This window comes from Vulpes vulpes, chromosome 4 (genome assembly GCF_048418805.1).
Source record: "Vulpes vulpes isolate BD-2025 chromosome 4, VulVul3, whole genome shotgun sequence".
NCBI classification, from domain to species: Eukaryota; Metazoa; Chordata; class Mammalia; order Carnivora; family Canidae; genus Vulpes; species Vulpes vulpes.
The window spans coordinates 27,245,994-27,265,837 of record NC_132783.1 but is presented as its reverse complement, the minus strand read 5'-3'; the positions used below and the strand labels follow the sequence as shown (position 1 = coordinate 27,265,837).

Here is a 19,844-nt window from a genome sequence, read left to right as displayed (position 1 = left end):
TTGGTTGACTTACTGTCCAGGGAAATCTTTTGTCCTTACTGACATCTGGGATATTAAGTGGTTCCATAGTATTTTTGACATACTGAGCATACATGTAATTGATTCTGTTTGCATCACGTTCCCTGTAGAAAAAAGATATGAGTTCTTTCTGTGCAGTGAAAAAACATGGGCAAAACAGAGTTAAATAAATGATAATAAGAGATACACACCAATCTTAAGTTATAGAATAAAGTGTGTATCTTAATTGGAAAATGCATTTTAAATGTGATGATTTACAACTTTGTAGTTATTATAATTTAAATGTTTTGAAAAGACAAAGACCAGCAATTTTTCAGCTAACACAAGTTTTAAAATGTCGTAAGTGGGGGGATCCCTGGGTGGCGCAGCGGTTTGGCGCCTGCCTTTGGCCCAGGGCGTGATCCTGGAGACCCGGGATCGAATCCCACGTCAGGCTCCCTGCATGGAGCCTGCTTCTCCCTCTGCCTGTGTCTCTGCCTCTCTCTCTCTGTCTCTCTCTGTGACTATCATAAATAAATAAAATTTAAAAAAATTAAAATGCCGTAAGTGGGATGCCTGGATGGCTCAGGGGTTGAGCGTTTGCCTTTAGCTCAGTGTGATGCCAGAGTTCCAGGATCGAGTACCATATTTGGCTCCCTGCAGGGAGCCTGCTTCTTCCTCTATGTCTCTGCTTCTCTTTCTCTCTCATGAATAAATAAATAAATCTTAAAAATATTAAAATAAAATGCCGTAAGTAATGTTACCACCACTGTAAATGGGCACGCTGATTTTTTTTGCCGTTTATGTAAAATCCGTATGAATTTTTTGTCTTATTTTTTCATTAGATTATAGAATAACTAAGGTCTAGTGTCTGTTTTACTTCCTCAGTTACGTGTTTTATCCACCCCTATAATCATATATACATTTCAAACCAAGGGAAAAATAAAGCATGCCTCAAGGAAATTTCTAAGGCTTTTGCTCTTCTTTTTTCTGCTTTGAGAGACTTTATGACACTTTTTTAAATTAAAAATTTATCTTCTTCAGTAATTTTCTTGAGCTTACAATATTTTTCCCAGTTTTCCCCGTTTCTTGCTTAATAGGTTGAATATAAAAGATCAATCAGATGTCAGAGGGTACAATGCCAGTGCTGCAGCTGGGAACACAAAGTAGACCATGTTTTTTACATCAGGAAACTTTACATGGTCCCTAGTGATGGCGATGAGATGGGTAAAGAGTGTCAGGTTGTGGAAATTTACTCAAATTATAAGGCTATGCCTATCTTAATTATCACCAACTGAAGAAATAGAGTCTAAGAGCAAGAAAGATTTCAAAGTAAAATACATGCCTCAGGAAAAACGTCCACCTGTTCTATGTTCTCGAGGTTACAATATTTTCTCTATGTTCCATCTTCTACCCAACATGTGACCCCTTTTGGGATGGTGCTCTTGAACACTAGTAATTCCACTGAGACTCCTGAAGTTTGGCCCCATTCCTGGTCAAGATATTTTAGCCTTTCTCTTCTTTGCTATACATTATCGTTTAAGTGTAATTGGTCAGATTGGGTCAAATTTGACCCCATGAAGCAAATGACAGTAGTCACATAGGAGCAGATGAATTTTAGAATGGGCATTTACTGAACAACACTGATCACCTGTGAAGGCACATGGACTGTCTTACAAATCAGATCTGGGACCTGGCTCCTCTTTCATGCTTATTATCTCAGTGGAATCTCAAGAAAAGTTTATGAGATAAGTGCAGGATTTAGGTCAATAAAACCATTTTTAAAACTACAAATATCTTATACATAGCTAAAGTCTCAGGAAAAGAAAATAAGAAGCTTTAATAAAGATACGAAAAATGAAAAGATGGTTACAGGGAGAAAGAAGTAGATACCTTTGATACTGGAGAAGATACCTTTGTCCATATCTTTTAAAAAATAACAATGCTATTAGTGACTTTTATTACTCTCATCCCCATCATTATGTTAACAGTGGGAGCCAGATGAAACCCAAAATAGTTAAGTGACTCGCCAGAGATCATAAGATCAGACCTACAGGCATTAACATAGAGGAGACGTAATTTAAATTACTTTTAAATCAATAGAAATCTAATTCTCTTTTTAAAATTTCCTGAAAATTTTCAGTTCTCCTAATGGTGACTTTAATGAAAAATGAGTAGTAAGATGTATTAAGTTATGCGATACCATTTTGTTTCTTACTCTCTAAGACATGCTGGTGAATTCTTAGTTCCCGCACTCAGTAAATACAGATTGAGCACCTGATCCACGAGAGGCCCCCTTAGTGTCACGTGGGAGACAAGCTTATATAGGTCAGTAGCCGTCACAAGGAGCTTACAATCCAACAGAGGCTGTGACACAGAACAGAGAATACATTCAGTTACATGCCCTGTTTGGGGAGAGTGTAGCGCAGAAGCCGCCAGCTGTCTCCCTGAAACCCTCTTCCGTTCGTCTTTATGTGGACACATGGCCACCCAGGATAAACCCTATGTTGTCCAGCCACTAGTGGTTTAGAATCATCATGTGAGTTCTTGTCAATAGGATGTAAGAAGAAATACGGCTGCTTCTAGAAACCTCACTTAAGAGAAAGCTGGTTGGTTTATACTCTTTCCTTTCACTGCCCACATCTCACCCCCACTTAAGACACAGATATGTTGAGAGGAGTCTTCGCATTTGCTTCTTGGAGGACCTGGGCTAATTCCTACATCTAATGTGTTTTGCATAGTGGCAATTGGTGGAATGTACAGGAGTATATCCTTGGCAAGACAGGAGTGTGAGAAGTTTCTGTGCTTTAGACCGAAATGGGCATCACTGCAGGCTATGTAAAGCAAAGCCAGAAAAACACACAGGAGACATGGAAATAATAGCTAATACTCACTTAGAATGTGGCGGTAATTTTCTGAAGCATTTTGTGTACATTATCTCATTTAGTCCTTACTACAATTCTGCTATTTGTATTCCCATTTTACAGATGAAGAAACTGAAGCTTTGAAAGGTTAAATCATTTACAAAATGCCCGACAGCTAGTAAATGGTGGAACTTAAATTTCACAGTCTACACTCTTCTTCTACTCAGTATGCATTGCTCCTTATAGTAAAACCTTTTTTACTGTTTTGTAGTGTTACTGTATTTGCTGCCATTATGTTCTCTAAATAAAAGCCAATAACGAGTATTAACTAGCATATATATATATTCCAAGAAAGTGAGCTTCAAGAATTAATTCTATACTACTCAGTATATATTAATTCTACAATAATTCTAAACTAACATCAAGTTAATTGAGATGGAATAATAGCACTAAAATGTCATTTTTTTTCCCTCCTAATTGGGTGGCTCTTATGAAATGAAGCACAGAAACTCCAAAACCTCCCACCATCTGGAAATGAACTTCCCATCTGAAATTCGTAGGCAACCCAAGTCCCAAATACTATCCTGTGCTTTTTCTCACTGACAATAGGATTCTGAAGATTATGTATAAATATTCATCCTGAATATTTTTTAGTTTTACACTTAACATTTCAAAACTGTCTTCAATGTGTTATTTTAATTTATAAGGGATACTTAGTGAGTTGGTTGGACAAATACCAAATGAGCCATGCTTTCCAACTGAAATGACTGGTCTAAAAGAATGATTTGCTTATTGCTGACATCTTAAAATTGCTTAGCATTTCATTTCATGGGAGAGTGTTTGGGTTGGCTAAATGTTTAAGACTGAGCATTGGAGAGTCCTGCTGGTCAAGTGTCATTATCAGCTTAGTGCTTTTTCAAAATGCTGAAGTCACAACACATCATTTTTAATTCAGAGGTTTGGCAAAATTAGGCCTAATATCTAATTTTTATTAAAATAATAAAAATATTGACATCATTTAAAGGCCTTTTGTGCTATCATTAGTATAGACGCTAACCTTAATGTTTAGCTGACATAAGGCATTTTATATTGTAAAATTAGTTGATGAGTCCATCAGAATGATCCATTAAATTACTCTTTTACAGAAATCACACTGAGCTATTTACCCGTTAAAGAAGTATCTTTATACTAAGATTATCTTGGAATGATTAAAAAAATAAATTGAAAAATACCTTCCACTTCATCTACAGAGAGGGAACACAGAGTATTCATTAGAAATAATTCAAATGAAAAAAAAATAATTCAAATGAGTAAGACTACACTTTTTTAATGCATATTTACCAGTAGAGGTCACTATCACACCAAATCGCTGGGCTTGTTCAGCTACCATTAGAAATAGAGGACCAGGCTGAATTTGTAATAAAATCAAAATGCCTATACATAAAATGTAATTATATAGACTCATAATTGCTGCACAAATATCCAAAGGTAAATGTAGATAACTCATCATTTTGTACTTTTTTTAATCTTATTTTTTTAATTCAAGTATAATATACAGTGTTATTTTCAGGCATACAAAATAATGATGAACAATTCTATATGCTTCTCAGTGCTCGTCAAGATAAGTGCACTCCTAATCCCCTTTATCTGTTCCACTCATCCTCTCACCCACCTTCCCTGACAACCACTAATTTATTCTCCGTATTTAAGAATCTGGTTTCTAGTTTGTCTTTTTTCTTTGTTCATTTGTTTCTTAAATTCCACACATGGTCATTTTATATCATTTATATCACATACCATTCTATCATTTTATACTTTTAATATACAGTATCATACCTATAGATATATGTAGACATTAAATATATATGTCAATATTTTTATATGTAGCAATTCATTATACCATCTGAAAAGTAAAAAGATCAAATATTTACATGTGTCTTATCTAGAAGCTTTCTAAAACATTCTTTACAAAATCCAACAAAAATGTCCTAACATCATAAAATCAAAATTATATTAATGTTCTTCCTAAGAATAAGAAACTTTATTACTGATCTAGGCAGGAGATACCAGCATTTAAAAAGGATACACACATACTCACTAGGAGGTAGGTTTATTATCACATATTCAAAAAAAACTCAGTATTAACTAAAACTAAATGTCAAATATGCCAGAAAATACCATGGCACACAGGGGCTTAGGAAAGATTACACATGAAAATAGGATATATACTTTTCATGATCAGCAATGCCAAGAAGGAAGCAGAGGTCAGCTACTCCATTTAACTTTGTTTTTGTTTTTTTTTTTACTCCATTTAACTTTGTGAACCAAAAGCTCCAGGTAGCAGAAAAATCTCTAGACATAATATGGTTTATCTACTTTTGACTATGTATGCCAGGCCCAGGTTAGCAAAAAAGGCCAAAGTGAGATGTAGCATGAGTCATCTGCTACATCTACCCCCAAGTTACATCTGCCCCTTTATTAATTCCTCAAATTCTTTTAATAAGAGAAAACAGATTTCATTGTATCTGACTGTTAAAATAATAGTCTAGAAGTAATGAGTTTTGATTTACTTATAATCACTTAACCAACTAAACTTTAAGTCACCGTGGTCAACAGCATCTCCATCTTGATAAGGGAAGGCATAAGAGGATAGGAAATGTGAGACAGGATGAGAAGAAAAGGATGAAAGACAGGCCTGCAGACCTCACACCGATCCTGGGAGGTCAGTCTTAAGAGGGTTTGACAAAACCAGGCTATGCAGTGAAGTGTTCTGTTCTTGAAGACAGCTGTAAACTCAGGCAATTGTGCTCTGCTATTCTGCTTTATGTGGTCTACAGAGATGATTTTCATTTTGTTTCCAATTTTTTATTACAAACATTTTCTTCCAATTTTTAATGAACATTTTGAAATATAAAAAAAATTGAAAGTAAAATGAATATCCTACTCTATCTATTGAATCTAGATTCAATAATTTTTAATGTTTTACCAATTTGCTTTATATACATATGTATGTATAAATATACTTATTTGTTTAAATATATCAAATTTAGATATATTTATTTATTTATTTTTGGCTGAACCATTTTAAAGTAAGGTGCAGACATCCTAATATTTCACCCTTAAATACACCAGGATGAATCTCCTAAAAATAAAGTTTCCTATTAACCTCAAAATGTTCCTAATTCCAAAGAAAAGTAATAGTAATTCCCCATCAACTATCTACCATCTAATCCATATTCATATTTCTTATTGCACTCAAAAACTGTTCCTGGACAGTTGTTTTAATCAGAATTGACCAAGATTTATGCGTTGCATTTGGCTGTTATGTCCAAGACAGTCCTTCCCTCCATCTTGTTCAACGACACTGACTTTTATTTTAAAAGACCTAGTCATCTTCTAGAATGTTCTATAGTTTAAATGTGCACAGAGGTTATTTTTAAAGTACCACCACCAAAGAGAATATATATTGGTTACTGAGGACTGTACTAATTGCAACACCATTCACTAAATGTAATAATGCCACACCAGGTCAACTGTTGAAAAAAATATGAAACTTTAGTATCAAATAGTAAAGTTAAAACAATATTCTATTTCCATGATCATATGAAGCTTTTAGATATAACATCAAATAATTAGGGATAAAATAATTTGGGGCAAAATTAAAATTATTTTAGGGGGTGAAATAATTAGAAACAAATGAATAATGAAAATTGTGGTTAAACAGCACTATACCTAAGAATTCCTGCTACTTTATCCTGGCCGACTTGCATTTCTTAGAATATCCTATCACTTAAGCAAACAACACTAGGTTTTTTTTTTGCTAAGAGTGAAAAACGGAATCTGAGCAAGAACATTTGGTAGTTTACTCTAAATCCTTTCCTGGGATCCCTGGGTGGCTCAGTGGTTTAGTGCCTGCCTTTGGGCCAGGGCGTGGTCCTGGAGTCCCGGGATAGAGTTCCGGGATCGAGTCCTGGGATCGAGTCCCGCGTGGGGCTCCTGGCATGGAGCCTGCTTCTCCCAATGCCTGTGTCTCTGCCTCTCTCTCTCTTTCTCCCTCCCTCCCTCCCTCTCTCTCTCTCTCTCATGACTATATAAATAAAAAAGTAAAAAAAAAAAGTAAAAACTTTGTTTTAAAAAAATAAAAATAAATAAAAATAAATAAATCCTTTCCAAAATTCTTCAAAAAGCACAAATAAAATTGGGGCAATGATATGTCTAACCTCAACCATATTATTGCTTTCTATTATCCAAATGATAATTAGCAGCAAAAAATTAGTACAAATTTTTAAATTACAAAAAAACATGACAAAGAAATGAACTGCAATAGAGATCTAGTTTGATTCTAGCCATTGGATGTATGTATTGGTGTGACTAGGATCTTGGCTTCCTTTTGTTACTAGTTAAATCCCCAGGGCTAATTCCAAATCACAGCGGACTCAAAGAAATGTTTATTCAGAAGTCTATCAAATTTCCAGTGAGGATCCAATATGCAATGAAAACTGTAACTGCAATACAGACTTGTGGATCTTAAATAAGCCAGTTCACAAAAATTCTGCAGTAATTTGGACACAATTCACTATATTAGAAATTCTTCTATAGCTCAACTACAAGGGAAAAAATGCTGGAACTCTGTCATCAAATAGTAAAGTATTTTCACAAATAAAATTATTGGTGGATGGGAGGAAAGCAGCCTGTAGCTTCTTTGTTATGACTTAAACCAGTCATGAAATAACCATTTAGCCAGCATTACATATCTGGGCTTAAATAATGTGGGGGTTAGCAGTGCCAACACCCCATGTAGTCAAAAATTTGCATATAACTTTTGACTCCCCCCAAATTTAACTAACAGCCTACTGTTGACCAGATTATACAGTCAATTAACAAATATTTTGTATAAGTATTACATGCAGTATTCTTACAATAAAGTAAGCTAGAGAAAAGAAAATGTTACTAAGAAAATCAGAAGGAAGAGAAAATACATTTATAATAATGTATTATATTTACAGAAAAAAATCCATGTCTTAGTGGACCCACACAGTTTCAGTCATGTTGTTCAAGGGTCAGCTGTGCTTGTGATAAAGACAGAGAATAAGTTATTTTACCTTGTTAAAGTATCTGGCGATTTTTCTAATTCCTCACATTCCATGTGAAACACGCTAGAAAAAGAATCCTGAAAACAGAGTGACAACACATACTGAGAAGTTTGACAATGTAATGAAATCTATCTAGATACACACATGCAAGTCAGTGTAATTGACACAAGACACCAATACTTGTGGTATTTTTTTAACTTATTCTCAGAATACACTGACATACATACTCAATGCTTGACAGCTTCAAGTCTGCTTCCCATGTTCATACTGTTTCCAATATTCACTTGCAAAAATGCTCATTTGCGTATTACTTGGTTTTTGTTTTTCAACCAGGCATTAATAAACACATTAGCTTCAAATTTTCTTGATATTTATTCAAAATCCTCATATTTTAGCTTTTATACATTGATTGCTGTTGTTAGATCTTTTTAAAATACATGCAATTCAGTATATTTTATGAATATTTACTGAAAATAATTGTGAAGATTTTAGCAACAAAAAGAAGTACTTTGCAAGTTACATTAAAAAGCAGAATATATATTCATACTCATGCTGTATTTGCAACTGAATAAAGAACTGGGGGGAAACACAGAAATAAAATAATATTAGTTTAATTTGGGGAGGGAAGAATTGAGTACTGTATTTTTCTTGCTTACATTTGGATTTTTGCTCATGTTGTTGAAATAATTTTAATCAAAAAGTAATAATATAAATGAACATCAAGTCACTTGATTCCTAAACCCAACAAATTAAGTTGTTAAAAAGTGAGCAAAATATATTAACAGGCATATTGCTAAGTTATACTTCAAAGCACCAATGATCCAAGTCAGTTGCTGCCATGATAGATGTTAACTGGCCGAAGCATGAGGTGAATGTTAGTTGAAGTGATATTCAAGTTGTCTTAAAAAAGGAGGTCCCTACATATAACTTTCAAAAATTAAATCCTAAGAACAGGTCACAGAGCAAAAATTGTAAATTGACTTACTGCATTAATGAGTTCTGACCTGAACTTTAAAAGGATAGCTATTTGTAATCATCTCTGTATTAAGGACTTTATATATAATTCATTGCAAATTTAAAATAATATATATGAGAATACTGATTACCTTATAACACAGTAAATTCTCATTTGATATCTGGTTAATGAGAATTAACACGCATACACACACAAAATGATTCAGATAATGTTTAGTCATATAGTATAGTCTTACTATCTAAAATAATTTTTTAAATTTTAATATAAGTACTACATATCTTTCATTATTCTATTGCCCTAAAACCCATCAATTCAGATCTCATATATGGATTACAACTGAGTACATAAGTGGCTGTAATCCCCACTCCATTCCTAACCCACCAATGAAGAGCCTATTTTCAGGGTCTATCAGAAAAAAAATAAACAATGATGTCAAAAAGAAATATCCCAGAAACAGTGATCCATAGGTTAAAAAGGGAAAAGAAATTGCATAAAGGAAAACTGCCTTAGGCTAGAAGCTCTGATTCTAACAGTAAACTCAATTGGCCTGTATAGAAGTAACCAATTCAATGAGAACACTCCGTCTTTCCACACATATCTGTTTCTTTACGTTATACATCAATGGATTGAAACCTACCAATTAGAACAGTTAGTGATTTTCCATTGTTGGTAAAGGATTTAGGACTAATAGGCACCTTTAATACAAGGCCCTCTATTGGGCCATGCCTCTTGGTTTCTAAACAATTTTTGATTAAAAAAAAAAATTTACACCCAACCCATTCAGAATGGGAGTCTACTTGTTCATAACAACCAGGACACCACTATTCCTGACCACAAAAGGTCTGCACACTACCATGACAATGTTATGTCTCTCCATCAAGGTAGTGTCAATATTGACAAAAGCAGCACACAGACATTCATTCCATGGTAACCACTTAGTGGAGGAACACAAAGGTGAAAGGGTGCTTTGAAGGCATCCTCCAATCTCACCTTGACCCCCTTTCAACCAAAACAGTTCATACTCTGACTGGCTGGCTTGGCATAAACAACCATATACAGTTGGATTTCAGAGCAATCTGAGGCTAACATGAAGTTTAAAAGCAGTGCTTTAAGGAATATAATTTCTGTCTTTCTAATAATTAAAAAGTCATACTCTGTACTCACGGAGCAATCTTCATCCACTATGAAAATGGTGCATTTCTGCACCTGCATGAAAGAGATAATAGTGGCAGCTATTTTCTTTAGAATTACTTCTAATGATTGTTGTTCTTCAAAAATTAAGCTAGCAAGGTCAAGCAGCACCTAGACAGGAAAATTTAGAGCTCATTACTTAGTAATTATTTGTAATTATAAAGCAATACAATGATTTATATGGTTTATAAGTTGTTTATCTATAATCTAATAAGGTATAACCAAGTTTATGTCCAAGAATTAAATATGTAAGTCTCTATTTACTAACAGAGCTTCCATGTTGGCTGTTAGTACAGTTAGTAGAGTGGTTACAATTGGACTCTATAATCAGAGTCATCAGTTTTTAATCCCACCTTCCCTTCCTGTGAGCTTTGTGATGTAGAGCCAATTCCTTAAAAATGGGGATAATAGCAAAAGTAATACCAAACCACAGGACTATCATGAGAACTAAATAAGTGAACATTTATAAAGTATTTTGAACAGCATCTGATACATAAAACACAATGACATTGCTGTTGTTCTCAACTTCTGAGATCATTTATCAGCATTTTCACATAGCCCAGTAAATATTGTCCAAAACAGACCAAGCTCTAAGAGCTCCTTTTGTGTTTTTCCTGGTAATTTCACTTTCCTTTGAATTCCACAGAATCTCTTCTAATCTTGCAAAATATTTGTGTGATGATGAAGAAGAAAAGATATCACAAAAAATTTACCAGAGGAAATACTATCCTAGCTGAAGCCTGGGGGATAAGCAGGAATCGTTTAGGTGAAGCGGGGAAAGAAAATATTTTAGTCAATAACAACTGAATTGAGAGAGAGTAGCATGCTGCAAGTTTTGATCAAGTTTTAAGAGAGAATATAGAGTGTAAAGAGGAGAGCTAGGGGAAATGAGATTGCAAGGGCGAGTGGGGAAAGAACCTCAAAAGCCTGTGTGTCTTTGGAAGCAGCTTGGGCTATAATGTACTGCAAAAAGAAAGTGACAGACTTGTAGCTGTGTTTGTAAAAATGGAGACTAGATTAATAGGTGGCAAGAACAGAGCAGGGAGGATAGTTAGGAATATATTGCAGTCAAAGGCAATGGAAGATCCAATATCTTATTAACACAAGTTCTAAAAAGAGAAAATGGAGTGTGAGAGAGAGGGAGTATCAAAGAAATAATGAAAAAGAAGTACATAAAATGGAAAGGCTTAAGTCTCCAGATGGAAAGGGATGACCAGATACCAGCATGATGAATGAAAAAAAGTCATATGATAAAATTCAGTTATAAAAGCAGAGACTGAAAGGATCTGAAAAACTCATAGACAACAAAACAAAACATCTATGCAGAGCAAAGAATCAGAATAACATGGATGCTAGTTAGAAGACAATGCATAACCTCTAAATTTTGAGAAACTGATTTTTCAATTTGGAATTTTATACCCAGCTAAACTGGGAGGATGGTACAATAGGCATTTTCACACAATGCAAGGACTCAGAAAACTTACCTGATCAATACTCTTTCTCAAGTAATTAATTGAAAATGTGCTGCAATAAAACAAGGGTGTAAACTGAGAAAGGAGGAGTTATGGAATCCAGTGGATAACCAGGGGAGTTCTTCTGAAAAAGCAGGTAAGGGAAATTCTATGATGACACCTATACAGCAGGCATGGGGAGAAACGTCTCAGCTTGGAAGAGAAATGACAGAGAACCTCAACTTGGAGATCTCCAAGAAAAAGAACTCAACAGAATGCCTAAATAATAGGGACTTAGAGGGGGACAAAACCCAACAACATGAGGCTACACTACAGCAAACAGTTCAAGGGGAAAAAAATAGAATAGAATTCAGAAACATGAGGAAAAACTAAAAATTACATACTAAACATAATACGAACAACATTTACACAGTCATGGTATTTATAAACACTTTAACACAACTTTAGAATTAAACCAGACAAAGCTTACTAAGCTAACCATGGTTGTAGAAAACTGTATATGTTATTGTCATGGGCAATAGAAAAAGTCCAGATGGGAAAAGCACAGGGAAGGAGTGGCAGTTGGGAAGGAGAGATGAGGCATACTAAGAGCCTCATTTTACAAAAGCACAGAATCAAGAGATGATGTCTCCAGTTGGTAGGGCAAGAACTAAAAAAGTCTTATCTAGCAGGACAAATGCAGCCCATTCAGTAACCTAAAATAGACCTAATGATATTGGTTGGATAAGGATAATGGCAAGTAAAGGTATAAATCAAATTCATATCTGTTAAGTTAATGAATACTGCCCAACAGTGATAAAGCAACAGAGCATAGAAAATAGGAAATGGAAATAATTATTAAAAGATACAGCTAAAATGTTAACTGGAGTTTTAATCATACTCTTATATTACTTGGATAAAAATCTAACAATTTTTTTAAAAAAACGATTTCTATAATTTCTCTTTAGTAATCAGACTTGCCTGATTTCTCTTGTTCTCCAGCAGTGAAGTCTCATAGAGTTGAGCATTATGAAGAACAATACCACAAAATGCCAAATAAGCAGCAAAGTCCTAGAAAACAGGTAAGACAACAGCCAAATTAAGAACTGTCTATAAAACTGTCTTGTTATATTGCCTGAAACACAAAAGGCACCCCATAATGTTTACAGGTGAAATAAATATTAGAAAGCCAAAGGAGTACATGTTAAGTCTGCACAAAATTATGAACAGATGCAAAGCAAGTGTTAGCTAACTAGCATGAGTAGATGACAATTATTAACAAAGTTTCCTAAAGTCATACATTAGCTACAAATTAAGATGGAGAGGGGAGGGAGTAGGACACGTATCTCTTTATATCATTTGAAATTGAAATCTACTCTAAGCAAGTATAGTTTCTAAATGATATTAAGAGTTGAATCTGTGCTGAGACTATATAAATAGCTTGTAACTCACTACTGGGGCAAATGAAAGCTAACATACTTATTTGAGAATACTGGCAATAGTAGTCTCACAGAAAGTTCTATACAATGTTAGCTTAAATATTTTTTTTAACATGGGTCTGTCATCCTCATTATACTACCTTCAAGTGATGTGCTCACAATTATAGTAATTATTGATTAAAATAAGTCTTTCCATGGCAAATGTTATTCACAATCATAGATATCTTTTGCCAAGAGATGATACAGCCTAAGAATGCAAATCATTCAAGAGAGGTTTACATTAATGGACCATAAACAAATGATGGAATACAAAGCCAATCTAGAACCATGCCAAATATTCTCAGGTGTCATTAACAGGATAGGAAACTAGATGTCTAGAACACTGATTTAAAGAGGTACTTGCTATGCTCTGAAGCAATTAGACATGAGGACGAAGGCAAGTGCCAATACGGCCTACACCATGGAGACAAAAATAACTCTGTGTTGTTTGAATGTCTTCCAAAAGCTCCTACTAATTTTCAGGGGAGTGACTTAAATAACAACAGGCTTGAATAAGAATTCAGTAGACACCATGATATACATACAATTATATATTCAAGAAGAGAAATAATAAAACCTACTGACAGAATGAAGTTATAAACAAGTTCAGGGGCTTCCGCCCTTAAACGGGAAAGCATGTCAATGTGGTGTATGGAATGTATTCCTTCAGAGTTGGATGAGAAGAGTAATAAAATAATGCTGACTGCTGCTCTTTCTGAAGCTAAATTCAAATCATCCAGCCTAAATTCACACCTTGGCGCCCCACCGTCTGTGTGCAAAGCTTATAAAACATTCTGAAATTTGCTTCACCAGGAGGGAATTCCAATTTTTAGCCAACCTGGAGTGCTGAACTTGGAGCGGTGCTTCGGGGGTTTTGACTCAGGGTTGAATTTGTTTATAGCAGTGATGAAAAGTAAATGCAATAGTTAAAAACACTGTGTCACCTTCTGTATGGCCCCAATGCACACACAGCCCTGGAGGAGGCTTGGCGGCACAGTGAGGAGGGAGTTGGGGGGCTTCTAAGGACTACCTACCACTAGTACTCCAAAGTCAGCCTGTATTGAGCCGCAGGAAAAAGACACTTCTGAACATTTCAGATCATTTTAAAGTACAATGGTTTTCGCTATCAACAATTTCAGCAACAGCTAATTCTAGAGGTCTACACTTTATAAAGAGAAAAACACCTTCCTAAATTGACATGACATCAGACACAAATTTTGGTACCTTTTCATCTTTTTCAGTGAATGTCCCACCATTTCCTGATTTCTTGTTGATGGCCTGGGCTACACCAACAACCTGGTATGAGAAGAAAAAAGTGGTAGTTTCATTGGCTGAAATTATTCATATAGATTGACTGAAATATGTTTATAAAGGAATTTCTATAGGTGCATTAAAATAACAATAAGCTACGAAACCAAAACAAAACCCCTCAGCATTTGAACTAGTTCTCTCTCATACATCTTTCTTTGCTCCTAAGAATTCAAATGTAGTCAACTTCTTGGGTCCCATTTTTGACTTTGATTTTACCTTGCATTGTGAGAAAAGTTATTGGCAGTCACATTTTAAGTGAATTTTTTTCAAGGTTTTTTTTAAAAAATATTTTATTTATTTATTTGAGCAAGAAAGAGCACAATCAGGGAGAGAGGCAGAGGGAAAGGGAGAAGGGGAAGCCTGATATGGGGTTCGTGATTTCAAGACTCCGAGGTTATGATCTGAGAGGAAGGCAGATGCTTAACCAACTGAGCCATCCAGGTGCCCTTCAAGGTTTTTGGATACAAAATAAACCATAAATTTCTATTACATTCAAATTAATTATATGCTAAACATTTTACATTGGCTTTAATGTTTCAAATGGGCTAAAAATGCTTTTTTTTTTTTTAAGATTTTATTTATTTATTCATGAGAAACACAGAGAGGAGAGAGAGAGAGAGAGAGGCAGAGGGAGAAGCAGGCCCCATGCAGGGAGCCCGACATGGGACTCGATCCGGGGTCTCCAGGATCACGCCCTGGGCGAAAGGCGGCGCTAAACCGCTGAACTACCCGGGCTGCCCAAAAATGCTCTTTTACTAAAAATGCTCTTTTACTGGAAATAGGACCCAGTGGACAATTACAGTGAAAAATAATTCCTAATGTAGGGGAGTAGTCCAACTTCTTTTCATTTTACCTTCAACAGACTTGTCTTTGGGAAATATTTTCTTGAAAAACTGAAACAGGAATTAGCAGGCTGAATCTTACTTCAAATGCATCAAAGATACACCATATCTTACGAAGACTAAGCTAAAACTCTGGGAATAGGTTTTAAGTGTCCACGAAAGGTTTAGCAACACTATAAGAACTTTCTCATCTTTCTGTATTTTACTTACCTGTTTAGTTCCAACTTCAGCTGGGTTACTGCCTTAGTGTTTTAGAGACCTTCAAACCTTACCTTTTTCCTCTTATAAATTCCACTCTCCTTCCTTCTGTGATTTAGTATCAGTGGGATAAATTATCCCCTAAATGGTTATATTTTAGGAATATAAGCTCCTTAGGCTGCATTATGTATTTTCTGAAATCGAGACTAGTAAAAGTGATAATGATGGTTTATATCACTTCAGTCCCTCGAGAATGAGAGCAGAGGTGGTGTGGGACCATGAGCCCATGGGTGTGGGGATCCTTGGTTTTCTGTGTATGGCTCAACCTTTTTTCCTCAGCTCCTTCTAAATTCCTTGGCTCTAAGAATAGGATATAAAATTCCCTGCTAGGATGGCAGAACAAGGAAGGGGAAATGCATTCTGGTCTGATAGTTTTCTGGTCTTCTCAACATCTTTCCTCCATGCCCCATGCAGAGTAAAGGGACGTTAAAAATGAAAAGAAAAAAAAAAAAAAACAGAATTCTCCAATTATCCTGTACCTTTTTAATTGTCCTTAGTTCAACTCTTCCATATTTTTGTACAGTCTTTAGCTCTTGAAAGTGGTTAACAGATTTCTAGAGGCTTCAATCTCAATGACTGAATGCATACAAAAACTTTTGTCTAAGGTAGAAAAAAATGTCTGGACTGCAGATAAGCATGTTTACTTGAGTAGAACTAACAGGAGCAAACGAAAAAAAAAAAAAAAAGAAACGGACAGGAGCCACTTGAGGATCACTGGGGTCTAACAGACAGTGGTACCAGTACAACTTGATTATTTCAAGTGTTCATTCATTCACCCAATAAATACTGAGATGCCTCCTATGTATTGGGGAGTGGTAAAAACTGGGAAAAAGACTACTCTAAAGGCACTCAGAGTCAAGAATGGGTGATACATAAACATACACTTAAAAACACACAGGATGATCAGTTTGTTCATAAAGTGCCCACAGACTGCTAGGAGTACAGAAGGGGGCATGCAATATGGGTCAAAGGGGCAGCTTCTTAGAAGTGATGACATTTAAGTTTTCATTTGTATTTAATAAATGGTTTTACTTTAAAAAAAAAGACTTAAAAAGACTTAAATTAAAAGTTTTCATTTTTTTTTTTAAGATTTTGTTTATTTATTCATGAGAGACACACAGAGAGACAGGCAGAGACATAGGCAGGGGGAGAAGCAGGCTCTATGCAGGAAGCCCGATGTGGGACTCAATCCCTGGGCCCTGGGATCATGCCCTGTGCCAAAGGCAGATGTTTAACCACTCAGCCACCCAGGCGTCCCTAAAATTTTCATTTTAAAAAAGATAAGTCTACAAACAGATAAAAAGACTCTTAGGCAAACCTTCTCAGATAATTACACAGTATAAAAGATGCACTATATGTGGGCGAGCTGGGTGAGGCAAGTACTAAGCAAGAAAATAAAGAGAAAGTTCCTGCTCATTCAAAAATATAAAGACGCAAAAAGCTAGTTGTTTATTAAATGGTCATGAATCAAACTGATTTAGCATTTTAGTCGATCATGAAGGCACCATAAATTGACAGTGAGAGGACAACAGTTAACTTCCACATCTTAAAAGAAAAGAGGAAAATCAGCTACATTATGTATTTTCTGAAATCAAGATTAGGAAAAGTGCTAACGATGGTCAGTTTAGATCCCTAGAGACCCTTGAGAATGAGGGCAGAGCCGGTGAGGGCCCATGAGCACACCATGGTCCAAGGCTGCAGGCTACAGATATCCTTGACCTAGTCCGTGATCTGCAAACAGCCTTGGGGTGGGAGGGAAGAGGAGAGGGGGGTAAATGCTGTAGAGGTGGGTCAGTGAGCATCATCCCTTACTAGAGAAGCAGAACCAAAGCATGGCCTACTCCCAGTGGGTCTGCAGCAACTTCATTTAAGTAGAAGAACACTTCAAATAAGGCTTCTTCGGTACCCTGGGATGATCCTTCAGCTCTCCCTTTATTAAAACCTGTATGAGGGGATCCCTGGGTGGCGCAGCGGTTTGGCGCCTGCCTTTGGCCCAGGGCGCGATCCTGGAGACCCGGGATCGAGTCCCACGTCGGGCTCCCGGTGCATGGAGCCTGCTTCTCCCTCTGCCTATGTCTCTGCGCCTCTCTCTCTCTCTCTCTCGCTCTCTGACTATCATAAACAAATAAAAAAAATTTAAAAAAAAAAAAAAGAAAGAAAAACTTAAAAAAAAAAAACAAAAACAAAAAAACCTGTATGACAATTTCGACTTCAGTTTCAATCTGCATGTTTGACACTCGGGACCATTTATGCAGTAAGCATTTTTCTAACTATGGACTGAAAAGTTTTCTCTCTGGTTAAAAGAACAATATCCTTGAAACTATACTAAATATCAGCCATTATTCACAATTTTCAACCAACCCAAGAGTGTTCACACAGTTCAACAATGATCTTCCATTCTGGAATTTCTATCAGATTCATTTTTCAAACCTGCCTATTCTTCCTTCTTTTTGTTTTGTTTTTCTTCTTTTTTTTTTTTTTTTTTTTTTTGAGAGAGAGAGAGAGAGAGAGAGAGCAAGCATGCCAGGATTGGGGGATGGGGGGCACAGCAGAAGGAGAGGGAGAGCATCTTAAGCGGATTCCATGCTGAGCATGGAGCATGATGCTGGGTTTTATCTCTTGACCCTGAGATCATGACTTGGGCTGAAATCAAGAGTCGGAGGCTCTACTGAGCCACCCAGGCACCCTCCTTTGTTTCCTATAAATTCTAGCACCTGATGTTCTTCATTTCTTTGAACATACTTAATTTTGCCTGCAAATTCATCTTTAGCAGGGACTGCTTTCCACAGGAATCCCATGCTCCCCATGTCATGAAATTCTGTGCTCAGTGATTTCCTCTGTGTCTTGGTACTATATTGGGGGGGTGGTGAATTTGAACCCCATACCTGTGTATGACACAGGCCCCTGCTCTCATGGTTCACAGGTGTCTCCTCTTTCTTTCACCACAGTAGGTAAGAGGCAAGCTTCCTTGAGGTTTCTCCTGGCTGCTAGTGGAGTTTACTGGGCCCAGTTTCATGAATGAGGAAACCATTCATCATTCATCTGGGCTTCACTTCCTTGCTCGTCTACCCCACTCCCACAGAGTGTATGCATCCCCCTAGCCTGCTGATGCTATCCCCACACATTCATCTCCCTACTCTGAATCTGAGACCTCCATGAGCCCATCTGGCTAATACTCTGTGCTCACATTTCGTATCTTGGGTTCCCATCTGTTTTTGACACCTGGAGGTCTTCCCTTTCTTGAGCTCATCTGTAATTTGTAAAATTTCTTTTGATGAAATTTTACCTTCTACTTGTTTGCAGAATTGTCAAGGGGGATTCTTCAGCATCTGCGCAGTCTTGCAAACAGAGAAGAAATCTTGTTTATAGGCTTTAAAACCTACTTTGTACCAGGTGAACACTAGATCTTTACTATATTTGGGATATCCCCCCCTCTCCAACATTAGAGCAAGGTATTTACTTTTAGGCAATGTCATAGAATGAGGACTTCTAATGATTAATTTTTTATCCTTTCTGGTAACCAATTATTTCTCTAATAATTTTACAGATTTCAGATATTAGAGGTTAACCTAAGAGATGATCAATTAAATATTATTAGTATTCAAAAAACAGCAAGTTCTTCTGGAAGAGTTATTAGACCAAGAAAATATATCTAATACATATATGTGTCTCTATCCCCAGATGGGTGACATTTTACAAACAGCACTGATAAAAACAAAAGGTAAAAAAATAGGAGAGAGGGTATAGTATTTGTCCAGGGTCACATAATTCAGTAAAGGACCAAAAAGAGTTTAATTCTCTGAATTTCAAAGATCCTAAGCAAAACTAGCACCCTCTGCCCTCCTTGTGTTAATTTCCTTCTTCTGTCAACTATTGCTCCTTTAAACAAATTAGCTTTGTCTTCAAGCCAAGTAACTGCTAACCACAGGTTTTTTTAAATGTCAGTTTTGAAAGACAGCTTTTATAGCAAGGGTATGTCAGACCTCGTATCTAAGAGACAAAGCCCCTAAAAGTATTAGCTTCTGCATCAGAAAGCCCCATCACTCTGCCTACCTGCTGGCCACCTGGACCCTCAAGTGCCAGTACTCTACGCTATTTTGTGCTTAAGCACAAAGAAGGTTCTGTTTTCTATTTTACTGGCACTTTCCAACAGCATAAATGGATATTATGTCCTCACAGGGTCAAGTGTTCTTTTAGGAATGCAAAGGGCAAGACTTGATTCTCGCTGACTGAACAGTGTGGAATGTGACAGCTGGTCAATTCAGGGGCAACTGATCATTGCTACAATGAGCAATTTCTTCTTCAATTAGCAGCTGCCCCAGACACTTACTGAGGCCATACATCAATCTCAATACACTTCCTCACTCTCATTTTCAGGGGATA

The 19,844-nt window shown here is 36.2% G+C and overlaps 1 protein-coding gene and 1 long non-coding RNA gene across 6 annotated transcripts in view; one reads left to right on the top strand and one right to left on the bottom strand.

Annotated features, from left to right (window-relative positions):
* The window catches only part of PDE5A (phosphodiesterase 5A), a 133,006-nt gene that overhangs the window by 66,055 nt on the left and 47,107 nt on the right, over nt 1-19,844 (bottom strand). For all 4 annotated transcript variants that reach the window (XM_026013453.2, XM_072755353.1, XM_072755352.1 and 1 more), the window contains exons 4-8: nt 14,275-14,346; nt 12,554-12,643; nt 10,095-10,232; nt 7,964-8,031; nt 14-122 (exon numbers count right to left, since the gene is read on the bottom strand). In XM_026013453.2, coding sequence (XP_025869238.2) covers nt 14-122; nt 7,964-8,031; nt 10,095-10,232; nt 12,554-12,643; nt 14,275-14,346 — 477 coding nt within the window. The remainder of the gene's footprint in view (nt 1-13; nt 123-7,963; nt 8,032-10,094; nt 10,233-12,553; nt 12,644-14,274; nt 14,347-19,844) is intronic.
* Nucleotides 1-19,844, top strand: part of LOC112930979 (uncharacterized) — a 44,889-nt gene that overhangs the window by 2,151 nt on the left and 22,894 nt on the right. Inside the window, exons 2-3 of one of the 2 annotated variants that reach the window (XR_012001013.1) lie at nt 12,578-12,654; nt 14,292-14,349. This is a non-coding gene — a long non-coding RNA (uncharacterized lncRNA). Of the gene's footprint in view, nt 1-12,574; nt 12,655-14,291; nt 14,350-19,844 lie in introns of both variants that reach the window. The other variant, XR_003237242.2, reaches the window with a different exon arrangement.